Source organism: Eleutherodactylus coqui, chromosome 5, assembly GCF_035609145.1.
Source record: "Eleutherodactylus coqui strain aEleCoq1 chromosome 5, aEleCoq1.hap1, whole genome shotgun sequence".
Taxonomy (NCBI): domain Eukaryota; kingdom Metazoa; phylum Chordata; class Amphibia; order Anura; family Eleutherodactylidae; genus Eleutherodactylus; species Eleutherodactylus coqui.
This window is the reverse complement of record NC_089841.1, coordinates 155630272-155646058: the sequence shown is the minus strand read 5'-3', so window position 1 is coordinate 155646058 and position 15787 is coordinate 155630272. Positions and strand designations below refer to the sequence as shown.

General features: G+C 44.7%; 1 protein-coding gene across 7 annotated transcripts in view; it reads right to left on the bottom strand.

Annotated features, from left to right (window-relative positions):
• Positions 1-15787, bottom strand: part of FBRSL1 (fibrosin like 1) — a 528725-nt gene that overhangs the window by 436136 nt on the left and 76802 nt on the right. For all 7 annotated transcript variants that reach the window (XM_066603438.1, XM_066603435.1, XM_066603441.1 and 4 more), the window contains exon 2: positions 9393-10341. In XM_066603438.1, coding sequence (XP_066459535.1) covers positions 9393-9680 — 288 coding nt within the window. In that variant the 5' untranslated portion in view covers positions 9681-10341. The remainder of the gene's footprint in view (positions 1-9392; positions 10342-15787) is intronic.

Sequence of the window (15787 nt, the reverse complement as noted above, 5' to 3'; positions counted from 1 at the left end):
AGCATCTCTCTGAAAGCTAAAACTGCAGCTCAAGCAAGATGGCAGCCCACGCAGCTAGGGTGCATTCACAAGTGATTTTTCCATATGAGTTTTGTTCGATTCCAAGATTCACAGAACTTGCATGGGGGAAAAAAAACAAAAAAAACAAACATTCACTTGACCACATGAAAAAAGAACCAAGAGGGCCAAGCAGAGAAAAACAAGGAGTTAAAAATGTGTGTTTTTCACTTGTGTGAAAATTGCAAGAAAACAGCATAGGAAACAGTCAGTTTTTCACTGACCAAAATTTCTCTGACCTGTTTGAACATCGCCTCGTGTAGAGAAGAGAGAATAAAAAAATATTTACCATCAGAAAATAAAAACAGATTAGGGAAAAAAAAGTGTAAGCATCTGGGCTTAATCAGTAATATAAACATGGACTCTGCATTCATTTTCAAACAGACGACGGAGAGATGGATGATCGCGCGGCACAAGTGGAAGTTGTTACATTGTACAAGAGACTTACTAGAGGATAATACACTCCTGTCTTTGAGATGCCTTTGTTTTCCCACAATCCCACTTTTAAAAAAATTACAACACTAAAAAAAAGTAAAAACAAAAGGCATTTTAATTACTGCAAGAAAGGGAGCTGAGAAGGCCAATCTCTCCTAATCACTGACTGCTGGAAAAGTGAATGGAAAACAAAAGGAGAACTACTTGAAGCAGAGACAAAACCGAGTGGTTACAGCTTCCAACTAGATGTTTTTCTCAAGTCTGCAATTAAAAATAAAAATAGAAGACAGAACAGGAACTCTAAAAATCAGCCAGAAAAAAAGACTGGCTGTTCAAGCACTTTTAATGAGTACATTAAGAATGCCAACCCTTGCTAATGGCCCTTTTCTCCAGCAGGTTTATGGTAAACAACCTGTTCCTACCGGTACCATACGATGCACTGCTGTGTCTTCCTCTGTCGCAGGACACCATAAAATGACATTTCTTCAGTGTAAGTACTGCTGTACAGCTGCCCTTCCTCAGGAAGAATGAGGCCACTCGGTATACTCTATGGTTCATCACGGCGGAGCGGATTAACAACCCGGCTTATAGACATCTCTGCAGCCACTTGCAGCAAGAATGGATGCAAAGTATTCGGATCAGCAGCTACAAGTAGAACAGCTCACTTTATTATTCACTGTCCAGATCATAAAACTTGCCACAGGAGCAGTCCGGGGTTTATAGGATTGTTTTTGTAAATTGATCTTAAAATGTTAGAAACCAAAATAGCAGCACTACTTACCTGTCCATCATCTACCTGGGCAATCTAGCGCTGCAGCTCCCATGGTCCTCTCAGTCTTGGTTTAGGAACAGCGACCAACTGATTGCTGCAGTGGTCAGGTGCCATTCTGCCATTCTCCTGGCATCACCGCTCAGATGCTGGGAGCCATGATGCCAGAAGAATAGCACTTGACCACTGCAGCAGTTAGGTGGTAGCCGCTCTTAATTTAAGCCTGGCAGGACCCTAGGAGCTGTAGCGCTGAATCATCGGAGATTAGCACAGGCAAGTACTGCTGTTTTTGTTATACCGTATTAACCAAATTGGATCGATCCAGGCAACCCCTTTAACGGTCTTCTAAAATGAATGAACAGCTTGTAAGATCTAATAAACCAGGAGGCCTTTGCTCACAGCTACTAAACAGATCCAATGCTGAACTTTTTAGATATACATCTAAGGTGCATTGAATCTGGAGTTTTTGTTGTATTTTTGCTACGAACATGGAAACGGCTATCAGTATGAGAATGAAAGAAGCAGCTTCCTGTGGGAAAGGTTTTCTTTTCATTCTTTAAAGAGACCGAATCACACTTTTTGGGATTAGGAGCCAAGTCATACAAGCCTCATGTTCATGAACAAACCAGGCAACAGAAATTCTACAGAGCCTTAAAGGGCTAATCCAATGGCAGATTTTTCAGTTTGCAGCCATCCACTAAATGGGTTACAACTGATCAATCCTTTCAATGGTGCAGATAGATAGCACAGCACTGTGTATGGATCATAACTGAAGAAAATAAAAAGAAATTACTGCCGCAATACCCCTTCAAAAACAAGTTATCCCCCCACTAATCCCAAGAACAGGGGTCTACAGCAGTCAGACATTTCAGAACTTGGATCTCTCCAGCAGTCAATGGAGCACAGGTGCAACTGTAACTAAATTGCGGGACACTCCACACCCATGTTCTCGGGATCCATGGGGGTCCAATCGGCATGTTATTCCCTATCCTGGGGAAAGGGGATAACTTGTTTTTGTGGGACAACCACTTTGAAACCCAAACCGAATTCTGAATAGATGAGACAAAATATTCATGAATGGTCAATGGAGCAGTTTTATGAAAATTGTCTAAAAGAATTCCCAGTCATTGTAACAAGACTTGTATAAAAAGTCCCACTTTGACTCGAAGGAATGCTGCCTTTCAATAGGTGGCACTGTGGAGGATTTATTCCATCTCCCTTATTTGCATATTACCCAGAGGAGCGTGCGTGGCCATTTGAGTCTCCTCACTTAGTTTATCGTATATAGTTGCTCTCCCTAAGGAGAAAAGAGCGTTTCTGACCCCTTAGACTTGCTGATAATGAATGTGGCAGATTGGCATACAGCATTTCCCCTTTCCTCTCGGGGATCCCATCTCACTCCTCGGTCTCTACAAAGCTCACAAGAAGGACTGCCTCCCAGTATTCCAGGTAGACTGTCGGCTCACCCGCCATCAAAATAACTCTTCATCGATGTTTTGTGTCTTCATGTGACTCCGTGATTTAGGCCTCCACATTAACAGCCGGGTCATCTTAGTACTCCGTTGTCTCAGTGCTTTTTCTGCTGACATTCTTCCTCACTTGACAGGTTTTATCTTGGCCTTTTCACCTTAAGCCCCCACTACCTCATTAGAAGACCTTGGTTTACAATATGGTTATGGGGCCGAACACTAGACCCCCCCAATAGGCAGAGGAATACTCCCTTTCTTCTCCAGTTTTTCCCCTTAAGCATTAAGCTTTTTTATTATTAAATTAAATGCCTCCATTTATTTTTCCCAAAAATTGGGAGTGCTTCTGTTCTCTACATGCTTAGTTGCCTAGTCTCCCCAAAAGGCATGAGGCCCGATATGGGTGAATTACACCCCTCTGATCTCTAAGTTGAATTCTTGATTTTTTTAGCTGCCTTAACAGTAGGGTACATGTTGTGCTTTTGGCTGTAAATTATTTTATTACAAATTTTTGTATCCTTGCAGACTCTTCCTTTATTTGGTGTGCCCTGTGGCCAGACAGAGGGGTGAGACCCACCAAGGTGACACCTAACCTCCTAAAGCTATGGCGTGCCTTATAATGGTATCCTTCAATGTGAGGGGATTCAATGTACCAGAAAAGACAGTCCAAGATCCTGCAAATGATGCATAGTAGAAAGGTACAATTGGTTTGTCTGCAGGAAACACATAAACAGAGAGTGACGTGCCGTTTCTTAAGCATAGACATTATTGATGGCTACGGGGGTCTGGCTGGACGGTCTGGACTGACTTTCAGGGTTGATGGCTCTGCATCGGGGAGCCAAGTATAAGAAATATCTCCCCGGACTTCAAGGAATCTGCTGTGCCATATGAGCACTTTGCTCTCCCATTCCCGCAAAGTCCACCAGTGAAGCCTGTGTGTTCCACAAAAATCTCTTTTTAGATTGCCATTCATGTAATCTGATCATGGCTGTTGCGGGGGCGGGTGTCATTTGTCAATGACAGACAACATGCACATACGTGTCAGGAAGGAGTTAAACGGGTAAATCAGCAAAGACAATCCCTTTCAGAATAGGAGGTCCCAGCAAACATCCGATTCTGCAGTGGAAAGCTGCGGCCTGCTAGGCATTTCTTCAACAGAAAACCACCACCACCGATGGATTGCAAACAGCAGGACCGCAGAAAAATAGTAACATTTACATGGAAAATTGAACTGATAAGAGCTTAAACTGGGTGCAAATGAAGTAGCCTACGATGACCTGGCTGCTTTGGAAATCTTGAAAACTCTGGTATGCGTTAATATTATGTACATTAAAAGACAGCATTGGGGGCCAAACACATTGGCCCAATGTTTGTTTTAAATGATGGCCTTTTTTGCACCAATGAAGTTAGTGAGCCGCTGGCAAGAAGTACGCCTCATTTTATTAAAAGGCCAACACTAAATCTAGTGCACTAAAACTTTACTGATTTCTTTCTACATCTGCTATGGACAGCTGTATATTTACACCATTTTTAATTTTTCAATGATTAAAAAGTCTAAAAATTAGTGTACCACGTGGCCACACCCACTTCTGATAAGTTTTTTAAGAAATTAAAATGTCACAAATTATAGTGCAAATTTAGATGCAACCTTGTAACTGTGACTTAATAAGTGTGGGCCATTGTCGTGAAAGATGTTAAAACAGACCAAAAAAAAAAACCAATAATGATTTACATTTCTGCAAGAACTAGAAAGGAGAAGACTGTGGGAAAAAAGAAAGTTTACACCAACACAAATTGTATATATTAGGGAGAAGAGTTGGAGGAAACAGAAGGAAAGAAATCTGGAGCAGTTTGTGTCTAGGAGAAGAAAAGGCTTTAATAAAAATAAACATTCCCTCTACTTTGTGAGGACAAGTACTGTTTACTTAGCTGTGCTGTTTACTTAAGAATTGGTGACTTGCCTCCCAGTACTGAGCAGCGAGGTGTACAGCGTGCGCTGACCTCCAGTACAAGTGCAGCCAGAAAATCAGCACAACACCGACCATTACTTCTACATATTAAGGTGTACGTGAACAGATGCAACCGCACCTTGGATGATGCAGAAGCAACAGTACAAAGCCAAATTACAATAGGACCCATGCAGGATGCTCACCCATCATCGTATGATTGCTTTGGCGAGTGCAGCTCTCCATACTCGAGGTACAATTCTAACACACTATGAGATAAGTACATACAGCTTAGGTCCTGTCCACATCTGTGTCAGAACCTCCAGTGCAGATGGAAGGCCGTTTCTGGAGCCTAGGCCGGTCTCACAAGCCTGCATTGATTCCACAATCGCATGGTCTGCGGCAATACGCTGTTCAATCAAATGCATTGGATTACACAATTCTGCTTACATTAGCGGGTTGGAATTTCTTAATCTCCTCACGAACAATAGAACGCAGCATATTCTATAATACCGCGGATTCCGTGAAATAGAGCCCATTGAGCTCTATTGGCAGATATATCCGCAGCCCATACGCAATAACATTATGTGTGGGCTGTGGGTACCTGCGCCATTAATAAGCGACTGCGCGGGAATTACAAACAAAAAAGGTGTTCTGCACATGGCCGCCTGTGCAAGTAGACAGTTATGCGCAGTACATTACGCGGCCGTACGCAGGGACGCAAGCAGATTCTGCATACAGGCGTGTGAGCCCGGCCTTCGGCTGCCTTCACACATGCAGGATCCGCTGGCGGAATAGCTGCAAACATTCTGCAGCATTTGCAGTACAAATCTCCTTCACAAATCACAGATCTTTCTGTTGTGAAAACGCTGGTATTTTGAAGACTGCTGTGGATTACAAATCCGTAGCATGTCTAGGTTATGGAAACTGAGCGAAAATGCTGCAAGTTTTGCCATAGAGATGGATGGCGAGCGTAAAATTTGCAACAAAATCTGTTAATGCACTTTTGTTGCTGATTTTGAGGAGTTTCCGCTGCAAAAACGCACTGAATCTGCATAGAGATCTGCATTTGTTGAGGTTTGAAAATACAGTTTGCCAGCGTGAACTACCAGAGCACAAAGCAACATGTTCTGCAGCAGAAAATCTGCACATGCAGTACATATCCAAAATCTACAACAAAAACTGCAGCAAATTCCACAAAGTTATCTCTGGCCGTCTGCAGAAAAGCAACAGAAATTCTGCGGCAGAATGTCTGTCTGAAGGTAGCCTTAGGATGGGCTCTACAGCCGTCTATCAGGACCGGCTCACACGAGCGTATGCTGAAAACGTTTCACCGTTGTGTGAGCTGCAGCGATTTTACACTGCACATTACAGCGTATCTCACGCATGCTATCATGCAGTCTGACTTTTCCCCCCCCCGCTCTGACGCTTAGCAACATTGCGTATAAATGCTGGACATATGCAATATGATTGCACATATACAGTACTTATTACGCACCCATAGAGAACAATAGGGCTTTATTGAGCGTAATACGCCGTAAAATGGAGCATGCAGCATTCCTTTCTAGGCGCGTATTATGCGCAAAAAAAAAAAAGCGCAAGTGTGAGTAGGTCAATGAAAAGCAATAAGAAGCAGCAATTGTTCAGTGCCGACTAAAACGCAGCCACACGCCACAAAACCAAATTGGGGGATAAGTGGCTGACATCTTTGGTATCAGTTCCCATGTGCAAATTATTTTGTCGGCAGTCACCCCTTCCCCAATTTGGTTTGAGGTGTATGGCTGCATTTTAGTCGGCACTGAGCAATTGCTACCTCTTATTGCGGTCTGTCTCTCTGCATGCTATCAGGGAACATGGTGATTGAGCCTATCCTGCAACGTATCAGGGGATGCAGGTTTGGCTTCTCTTTCTGTGAGTTATGTCTTTGAACGGTTTTTTCTCTCACCTCTGTGATTTTAAAATGGTCCTGCTCTGGTGCAATTCTCAGACCAGAATCAAGTCAATGGGTGTGGCGGCAAAAAAAAAAATCATTGACTTCAATGGGAATTTTAAATTACATCAACTCAGCCACCAATTTTGTTCTTTTTTCTTTTCACAGACCTGAAAACCGGATTGCACTTGAATGACACTTGTGCATTAAAACCACAGACTGATGTAAAATACCCATTAGATGCACTTGCAATGAAATCAGCCAGTTTTTCACTGACTAAAATCGCAGTTCACATTGCTGTGCCACTAAAAGCCAAGTGTCAGATTGATTCGCGGAGTGGTATACTTTCCTGCCATGGTAATTTTCTCATTAAGAAGTTGGGTGTTATCAGCTAGACTATATGCAGGCCGAGTCATGAAGTACTTCCAGAATCCCTAACAACTAGAATGAAAGACACCACAATATTTATATACACACAATATGCACAAAACACCAAGAGCAGCAAGAATATCACAAAAACAATACTTTGCATACGAAATAAAATATACCATGTGCTGAATCCACAATCACCTTTAGGCTGGGTTCACATGAAATGGATTTCCAGCGGAATTCTCGCAGATTGGCCGCACCGAAAATCCGCGAGAATTCCGTTGGAAAACCGCAGCTGCGGGTTTTGGAGCTACTTCGCCGCCTACATTTCTGCTGCGGCCATCTCTTCCCCATAGAGGAGAGAGAGGCCACGGCGGGAGAAAAAAGGGAAGGGGGGGGGGGGGGGGGACCGACATACTGCATTCTTAATTTCCGTGCCGCATGGCAGTTTCCGCACCATACGTCCCTAACGGATTGGCCGCAGTGCGTGGACAAGATTTTTGCAGAATCTCGTCCACTTTGCCGGCTAATCCCGGGATTAGGAGCCACGAGCAGAATTTCTGTGCAGACTATCCGCACGGAAATTCCACAGCAAATCCATCCCATGTGAAGCCAGCCTTAATGACTATCTTAATTTATTTTAATTAAAGGGGTTGTCAGTTTTCTTTTAAAGCACATTCCCCATGCAACAACATAAACAGCGATTTACTCCCCTCTTCCTGCTCCCTACTGTGTCCAGCATCGCCACGTCAGGCCTCCCCAATAACAATGTTTACAAGCAACAGCAGCCCATTTATGGGATGTCACAGGCCACTGCAGCCAATGACAGACCTCAGCTATTGATCCCTGAACTCTGTCACTGGCTGCAGCAGCCTGTAAAGTCCTCTAAACAGGCTGCTGCTGCTTGTGAACATTATGTCACAGGGGAGGCCTGGCATGGACATAGTAAGGAGCAAGAAGAGGGGAGTATATCACTTTTTGCTATGTGTTGCATGGGGAATGTGGTTTTGAAGGGAAAAAAAAAAAACACATCTCAGACAACCCCATTAAGGTTCAGACTCTCCAAACTGCTGCATTCAACAAACCAGAAACTGTCACTTTTAATATATAAAATGGAATGCAGTTTAAAAAAGAAAAACTGTGGGGGAATTGATGAATCGGTCTGAAAGAAACACTGTCTTAATTGCCCATAACAATCACAGCGCAGCTTTCATTTCCCATTCTGCCATTGGAAAATGAAAGCTGTGCTGTGATTGGCTGCTGTGGGCAACTAAGTTTTCATAAATGTTCCCTAGTGAGAGTTTTGTCAACTTGATTATTTGTAGTATGCTGTTAAGGAACCTCTCAAGACAGAATGGAATTTAAAGCCTAATTTAAAAGGTACACATTACAGGACAATGAGGGACAGCTCTTAGCAGGACATTCCTAAGAAGGGTTATCATAGAAACATTATCATATTCTGCCGAACACAATTCCAGGGATTGTTATCAAAATCCCCCCTTACACTGCATATACTGACAAGGCAGAACATAACTAGGAAGGAATGTCACAAATCAGCTAAAAATAGGCACTTAAAGAGGTTGTCCGGGTGTGAGGCAATTTTTTTTTTAAAGGACTTACCTGTCCTCTGCCCCAGCAATCCAAAACAAAGATTGTGGGGGCTGCAGTGCTGGAACAACTACCCCCCGACCGCTGCCATTCTCCTGGCATCACCACTCAGGTACTGGGAGCCATGTTGCCAGGAGAACAGCACCTGACCGCTGTGGCTCCAATTGGCTACTCCCTGACCGATGCAGCCATTCTAAAAAAAAAATAAAAATAAAAAAAAAGCCTTGGAGGACCCCAGAGCCAGATTACTGGGGCTGCTTCTATTGTTTTAACAGGTGTGGATAAAGGGGTTTTTTTTGTTTTGTTTTTAAATACTGCTTTACATTCAGACAAGCCCTTTAAATACTTATTCACTGACCAACATGGCACTTCTACTACTGCACAAATAGGACAAATTAAGCAGTGGGTTGAAAGTTCAACAGTCGGGTCAAGAACACTTTTCAAGAACCGCAGTACTAAAAGTGCTTTAAAGCAAGTTGGTCGGAACAGGATGATGATTTATTGTAGCTTCTGAATTTCATATGTCATTAAGTATCAACTTCAAACCTGTGAGAATATACTTGCAAGTACTGGTCGGAGGAGAACAATGAGGGAACCCTCTCATTACTGTACAGGTGACAGAATGACATCATTTACTGCCTAGAAAGAAAGCTGCCACTTAAGTGTCCACATAAAAGCCGGGCCCGGCACACAATGCTATATACTGCTGGCACACAGGACAAAGAACACTTCACCAGGATTCATGTAAAATAGGAGCTGGAGATAAACAGCGCCTCAACTATACAGAAGGTGACGTGACCAATTCTTCTTACCTCTAAGGCTTCCAGGGTATTGAAGCTGGCAATTGCAAAACCATCAATTATATCCTCCTCCTGAGAACTGGATTCTCTCCGCTTACGTCTGGGCGGTCTGGCATTTCTGGCTGAAGCAGCTGGATTTTTACCATTCTGATTGGAATTCTCCTTTCCCAGGCCCCTTTCAGCTTCGGAGCCGGAGGAGGGGCTCTGGTTTCGGGGATCCCTGACAGATGGGTCTCTTCTCCTCACCCTGTCCCTCTGAGACCTGGATCTCCTGCTCTGCTGTTTTATTTTGACATCCATCTTCTTTTCAATAAAAAAATAAGCTAATTATAAATCCACAGGGAAAATTCCAACGAGTGACCTTGAATCCAAGCAATCCAATTACTAAGCACAAGTGACACTGGACGCGACGGCTACTTACATGGAGGAAAGATTGAATGGGAAATATCCGTGTATAAATAGAGAATAATCCACAATGAAGTGTACAGATCCCTCCCAGCAGGACAGGCTTACTGTTTACCTGCTAAGATTTCCTGCACACAAATCCCAATTCTGCTCAGTAACCACTTGGATTGCAACTTTTCCGTGCCATTAAATTGCCACCATATTTCCCATTTGCATGGCTGAGACACTGCCCAAGAAGCTTTAAAGGCAGCAGCATCCTGGTGAAGAAGGAGAAGGAGGGGGTCACACAGCCCTCATGTTGTGGTGCTGCTGCTGCTGGGAGGGAGAAGGAGGGAAGTGAGGACACCCCTCCGCCAAGATCACCCGGATCCTCCGCTCGGGTGGGGGTGGATCCCGGCAGATGGACACCGAGACAGCCGGAAGCTCCTAGTCACACCGACCGCCGAGCCGCCGCCGCCGCTGGTGCCATTCTCTCTTTAAATCCCCTCCATTCTGGCTCCGGATGGGGTGCTGGACGGAAGTCCCCGGCCTCCTGCGGGTCACCGATCGTCCGATCCTACAAGCAGACACAAATGGGGGAGAGGTTAGATGAGCGATCGGAGCTCTTAAAGAGACAGGAGGAGGGGAGGAAATGTTCTCCTCTCTGAATTGTACAGTGCAGCAGAAAAAAGCCCAAAGCAGATAAGTGACGTACTTCCGGCAGCCTGTAATCACCACAGGAAGTCACACACTTTATTACACTTCACATCGGGCTCCGGGATTAACCCGTTCGGCGCAGAGCGGGCGGCAGCCATGGCTCGTGGGGGCGGGGCGTCGCCATACTAACAGAGTCCTCATACACACCGGCCGACCTCCGCCACGGAGGGGGTCACACGGATCGACCGGCCGCCCTCACGCCGAGGGTCACGGGGCCGCTCTGCCAAGAAATGCATATCAAGCGGAACAAAATAAAGAAGCGCTGTCCGGTGGTGGAACAATGGCGGCAGGCGGTACACCGAGGCGGCCCTGCCGGGTAGTCTAGCTTCAGACCCCAGGAGGCAGGGGCTAGTTAGCAAATTGTAGCCTGGAGGCAAGTCCAGCCGCACCACTAGCCCATGTCCACGGGCAAAATGACATTTAAAATCCGCAGCGGATCTCCCGCGCGCGGATCCGCACCACATAGGGATGCATTGACCACCCGCGGGTACATAAATACCCGCGGATCGTCAATAAAAGGCATTTAAAAAAAAATGGAGCATGAAAAAATCTGGACCATGCTCCATTTTCATGCGGGTCTCCCGCGGGGACGGCTCCCGCGGGCTTCTATTGAAGCCTATGGAAGCCGTCCGGATCCGCGGGAGACCTAAAATAGGAATTAAAAGCATTTACTCACCCGCAGCGGGGCCGCGAAGCTCTGCTCTTCCTCACGGCCGCATCTCCCTTGCTTCGGCTCGGCGGATGTGCCCGGCGCATGCGCGCGGCACGTCGACGACGTGCCGCCGGCGTCAGGAATTCATCCGCCGGCCGAAAATGAAGATCCGGCCGTGAGGAACAGCTGACCTTCGCCGCCCGCTACGGATAGGTAAATGCTTTTAAATTGCTATTTTCAGCCCTCATGTCCGCGGGGCAGGAGGGACCCGCTGCAGATTCTACATGTAGAATCTGCAGCGGATCTGATTTTCCCCGTGGACATGAGGCCTAAGGCCTCACGCACACAGGCGGATTATTGCTGCGGAATCCGAATTGGGCGCCCGCCTCCAGGTTCGCAGCAATAACCCCCCATAGCTGCTATGGAAAAATGATTCTTCATGCACACGAGCGGAAACCTATTTGCGGTTTCTGCTGACCAAAATACAACCGCAGCATGCGCCACTTTCCTGCAGTTCCCGCACGGACGGCTTCCATTGAAGTCAATGGAAGGTGGACGGGCCGCGGATTACACGGGAAAAGCAGGCGTATAAAAGGGGAAAAAAATCTGTACTGCGCATGTCAGACGGCGAACCATCTGCAGTACAGATGGAGGTACACAGCGATGCCATCCGGGCACAGTCAGATTCCGCTGCGGCTCCCGCTCGTGTTATTAAGGCCCGGCTCACACCACTCTATGCGGGTTGTTATTTTGCATGCAAAAGATGTGCATTTAAAAAAAAAATTATAAAAATCGCAGCATGTTCTATCTCTGTGTATTACATGCACATATACGCCAGGATAGTACATGGTGACTGGCGGCACGCAGCGAGTATGCATTATCGTGTGCTTGCTGCGTGACGTACACACGTCTCTCGCAGCGGCATGTAGTTAATTATGGCCGTGTGAGCTTGGCCTAAGGATAGAAACACAGTGCAACTGGCCACATGTAGCCAACCGTACCGACCGGACAAGTCACCGACAAAATGGTGTTGCCGTCTACCGCCGCATGTGCCAAGCCACACCATGTGTTTCCACCCTTATCCTATTTAGCATACGTACAGTTGTAGAACAAAGCTTACTATATACTGTACCAGAACCAAACTGACAGCATAAATACAATACCAGTATCAAGTTTACTGCATAGATCCAATACCAGAACCAAGCTTACTACATAGATATGGTAACAGAAACACACTTACTACATAGATACAGGACCAAAACAAATCTTAATATGTTAATGCGTTACCAGAATCAAATTTGCTACATAGATATGTTCTGGCACCATATCTGATTACATAGATACAATACCAGAACTAAGCTTGCTACATAAATACTGTATCAGAACCAATATTACTGCATAGATATAGTAACAGAACTGAGCTTACTACATATACAGTAACTAAATCAATCTTAGTAAATAGATGATTAGAGATGAGCGATCATACTGTATAGATATGGTACAAGGGCTAAGGCTACTGCACAGATACGGTAACAGAACCAAAAACAAATGGATCTATGAGAAACATATAGTTGGCATTCAGTTGCATCATATTTCGTTGTATACATGAATATATTTGAAAACATTGTGAAAATATCTAAAGTAACAAATTTAGAAAATATACCTCAAACATCTGACTATATTCACACACACACACACACACACACACCACACAAGACAGATCCACTGAGAATATTCTGCAGCGGAAAATCCAAAGCAAGCCCACCTGCACACGACTGGATCGGATTTCACATGCAGAATCCCACAGCGGGATCACACCTGATGCCCGGCAGGTGACCATTGCGTACCTGTCCGGATTCTTCAATTCTGTATTGAGGATTTGCCGGCCAGCGAGCCGTCGGACATGCACAGTACAGATAATGCCACGCCATCGTCAGGCTGTGACGCAGATCCTGCGACTTTTTTGCAATGATGATTGCGGAAGTGCCACGGGTCGGACAGCTTTCATTGATATGGAAGCCGTCCGCACGGAATCCGCCTTCAAATAGAACATGCTGCATTTTTTTTCCATCCATGAGTGTAAAAATCGCAATTGACTTTCGCTTGTGGGCAGGAAAAACTGCTTTTCCATAGTATGCTATAAAAGGTATTTGATGCGGAATTCGGAGACAGACACCCACTCCGGATTCCGCAACGCAATGCTTACGGCCAGTCTCACAAAGGCGTTTTGAAAAACGCTGTGTTTTTAAACGCCACGATCAACAGCGTTTTTAAAACACTCCATCATTGCAATAGGTGATGTGGTGCGTTAAGTGCCATAACGCAGTGCAGATTGGCCGTAGCTTTGCATTGCCACAGATTAATTCTGCACTGAAAATCTGCAGCATAAATCGATAAGCTGCAGATCTTCTGTGAATTGTTTCGTCAGTGCATAGATGAGATTTATTTAAAAGGGAATCTGTCACCTGCATCCAGCACCAAGCTATGGCACTGTTAGGGGAGGTGACGAGGAGACGCAATGTTTTTTTTTTTTTCCACCCGCTTCCTGGTTCTCATGATGCCACTCACACGCTGACCCTTCTTCAGATTGCTGTGCACACGCTCTCCAATAGGTGACAGTGCTGGAACCACAGAGCGGAAGAGTATACAAAATATTGGCTCCCTGTCACCTCCCCAACTTAGTTTACAGGTTCCCTTTAAATCTCATGTACTTCACTGCAATTGTAAAGATTGTGGAATTTTAGAACAGGATATCCACGCCATTTATGTTCCACGTGGATGTAACAAAACAAGAAATAAAGCACCTAAAGGTTGTCGCTTTGCTACAAAACTCAGCATGCAGTTACGCTAGTGTCAGCCTGGCCTAAGTGTATATTCACATGGGTGATTTTTCTGTGCAAGTTCTGTCCAATTCTGAGATAGACAGAACTCGTACAGGAAAAGAACACATTTATATGAATGGGTTAATTCAACAAGCGATTTTTCTGTCAAACCAATTCATTCAAGTTTGAAAAAAATCACTATGTACTATTTTTTGCAATTCTTGTTTAAGAAAAAAAAAATCCTAAGCCTAAGTACTCATTTAGGCGAGCGTATTTGTATGTTTCTGTAATATGGATGTATTACAGATGAATTTGCATCAGGATTTACTTTCATTGGTTTTATTTTCTACTGGTCAAATGCAGATTTGTATTTGTTCAAAAGAAAGTAATACCAAAGAATGCAAATATACAGCCAAAAGTGGACAAAAGTAGCACATATTATGTATTTTAGGGCTTATTCACACGAGCGTATATCGGCCGGCATTTTCACGGCCAGCATACGCTACCATGTGATGCACGGGCTTGACGTATATGCCATCAGGCATGGGAAGACAGCTTGCTAAGCTGTCTCTTCTGCTCTCCGGCTGTTTGCAATGGGCAGGGGTGAAGCTAAGCACCCGCCCCCTCCCCGCAACCAGCAATGGGAGGGGAGGGGCTTAGTTCTGCCCACATCCCGCCCCCTCCCGTCGCAAACAGTGGCAAGGGGTGGAGAATAGAAGGGGGAGGGACTTTAGCAGTCCCGCTGCTATACTCCCTACCACCTCCCTTCTCCAGTCACGGTCATTGGCTCCCATAGGAGTCTATGGCAGCGACCATAGGAGTCTATGGCAGCGACCATAGGAGTCTATGGCAATGGCCATAGTCTGGCCAGGAAGATAGTTCCAGGACTATCCTTCCTGCCGGATGCTTTTACGCTGTGGGAATATGCCTGTGTGATCTGATGTATTGGAATCCAATGCATCAGATGGTAGCGTATATCGGGCAGCCGTTAACAGTGGCCAATATACGCTCATGTGAATAAGCCCTTGAACATATTCCAGTGCTTTCGATAGTGAAAAGTTCTGTAATATGCCATAGAGCCTGCTGTTATTTTGAAAATACAGTCTGCATCTTAACCCCTTAGTGACAAAGCTATTTTCCGTTTTCGTTTTTTCCTTCTGCTTTTAAAAAAACATAACTCCATTATTTATCCATCGACGTAGCTGCATGAGGGATTGTTTTTTGTGAGACAAGTTGTATTTTTCAATGGTCCTATTTAATGCATCTTATACTGTATTAAAAAATGTTTTAAAAATTCTAATTTGAGAGAAATAGAAAAAAAATAAACATTCCGCCATCTTTCGGTGCGCCTTGTTTCTACGGCGCACAAACTGCCACAATAACTTTATTCTATGGGTCAGTACGATTACTAAGATACCAAACTTCTAGGTTTTTTTTTGTTTTCTTGCTGTACTACTTGTATTTATTTTCAAAGCTAGTTAAATGTTTTAAAATTATTTTCTGCCACCATCTTCTGCGCGCAATAATTTTTAAAATATTTTTTCGTTCGGGGGATTTAAATGCCGCTATCAGAATTGACAGCGGCATTTAAAAGGTTAACAGCTCTGATGAGCCCTGCGGCTCATCACAGCTATTGCTGCCGGGTGTCAGCTGTAAGAAACAGCCAGCACCCAGGATGTATGAAGGGAGGTCCCCCCGTGATCTACCTTCATACACGTCCTGCATCTGCATGACGTAAAAACACGATAGGCCAGTCACTGAGGGGGTTTAAAAAAAAACTAAGACAAACTTTTTTAAAAACACAAATTGCATTTGCATGCAGTTGCAGACAT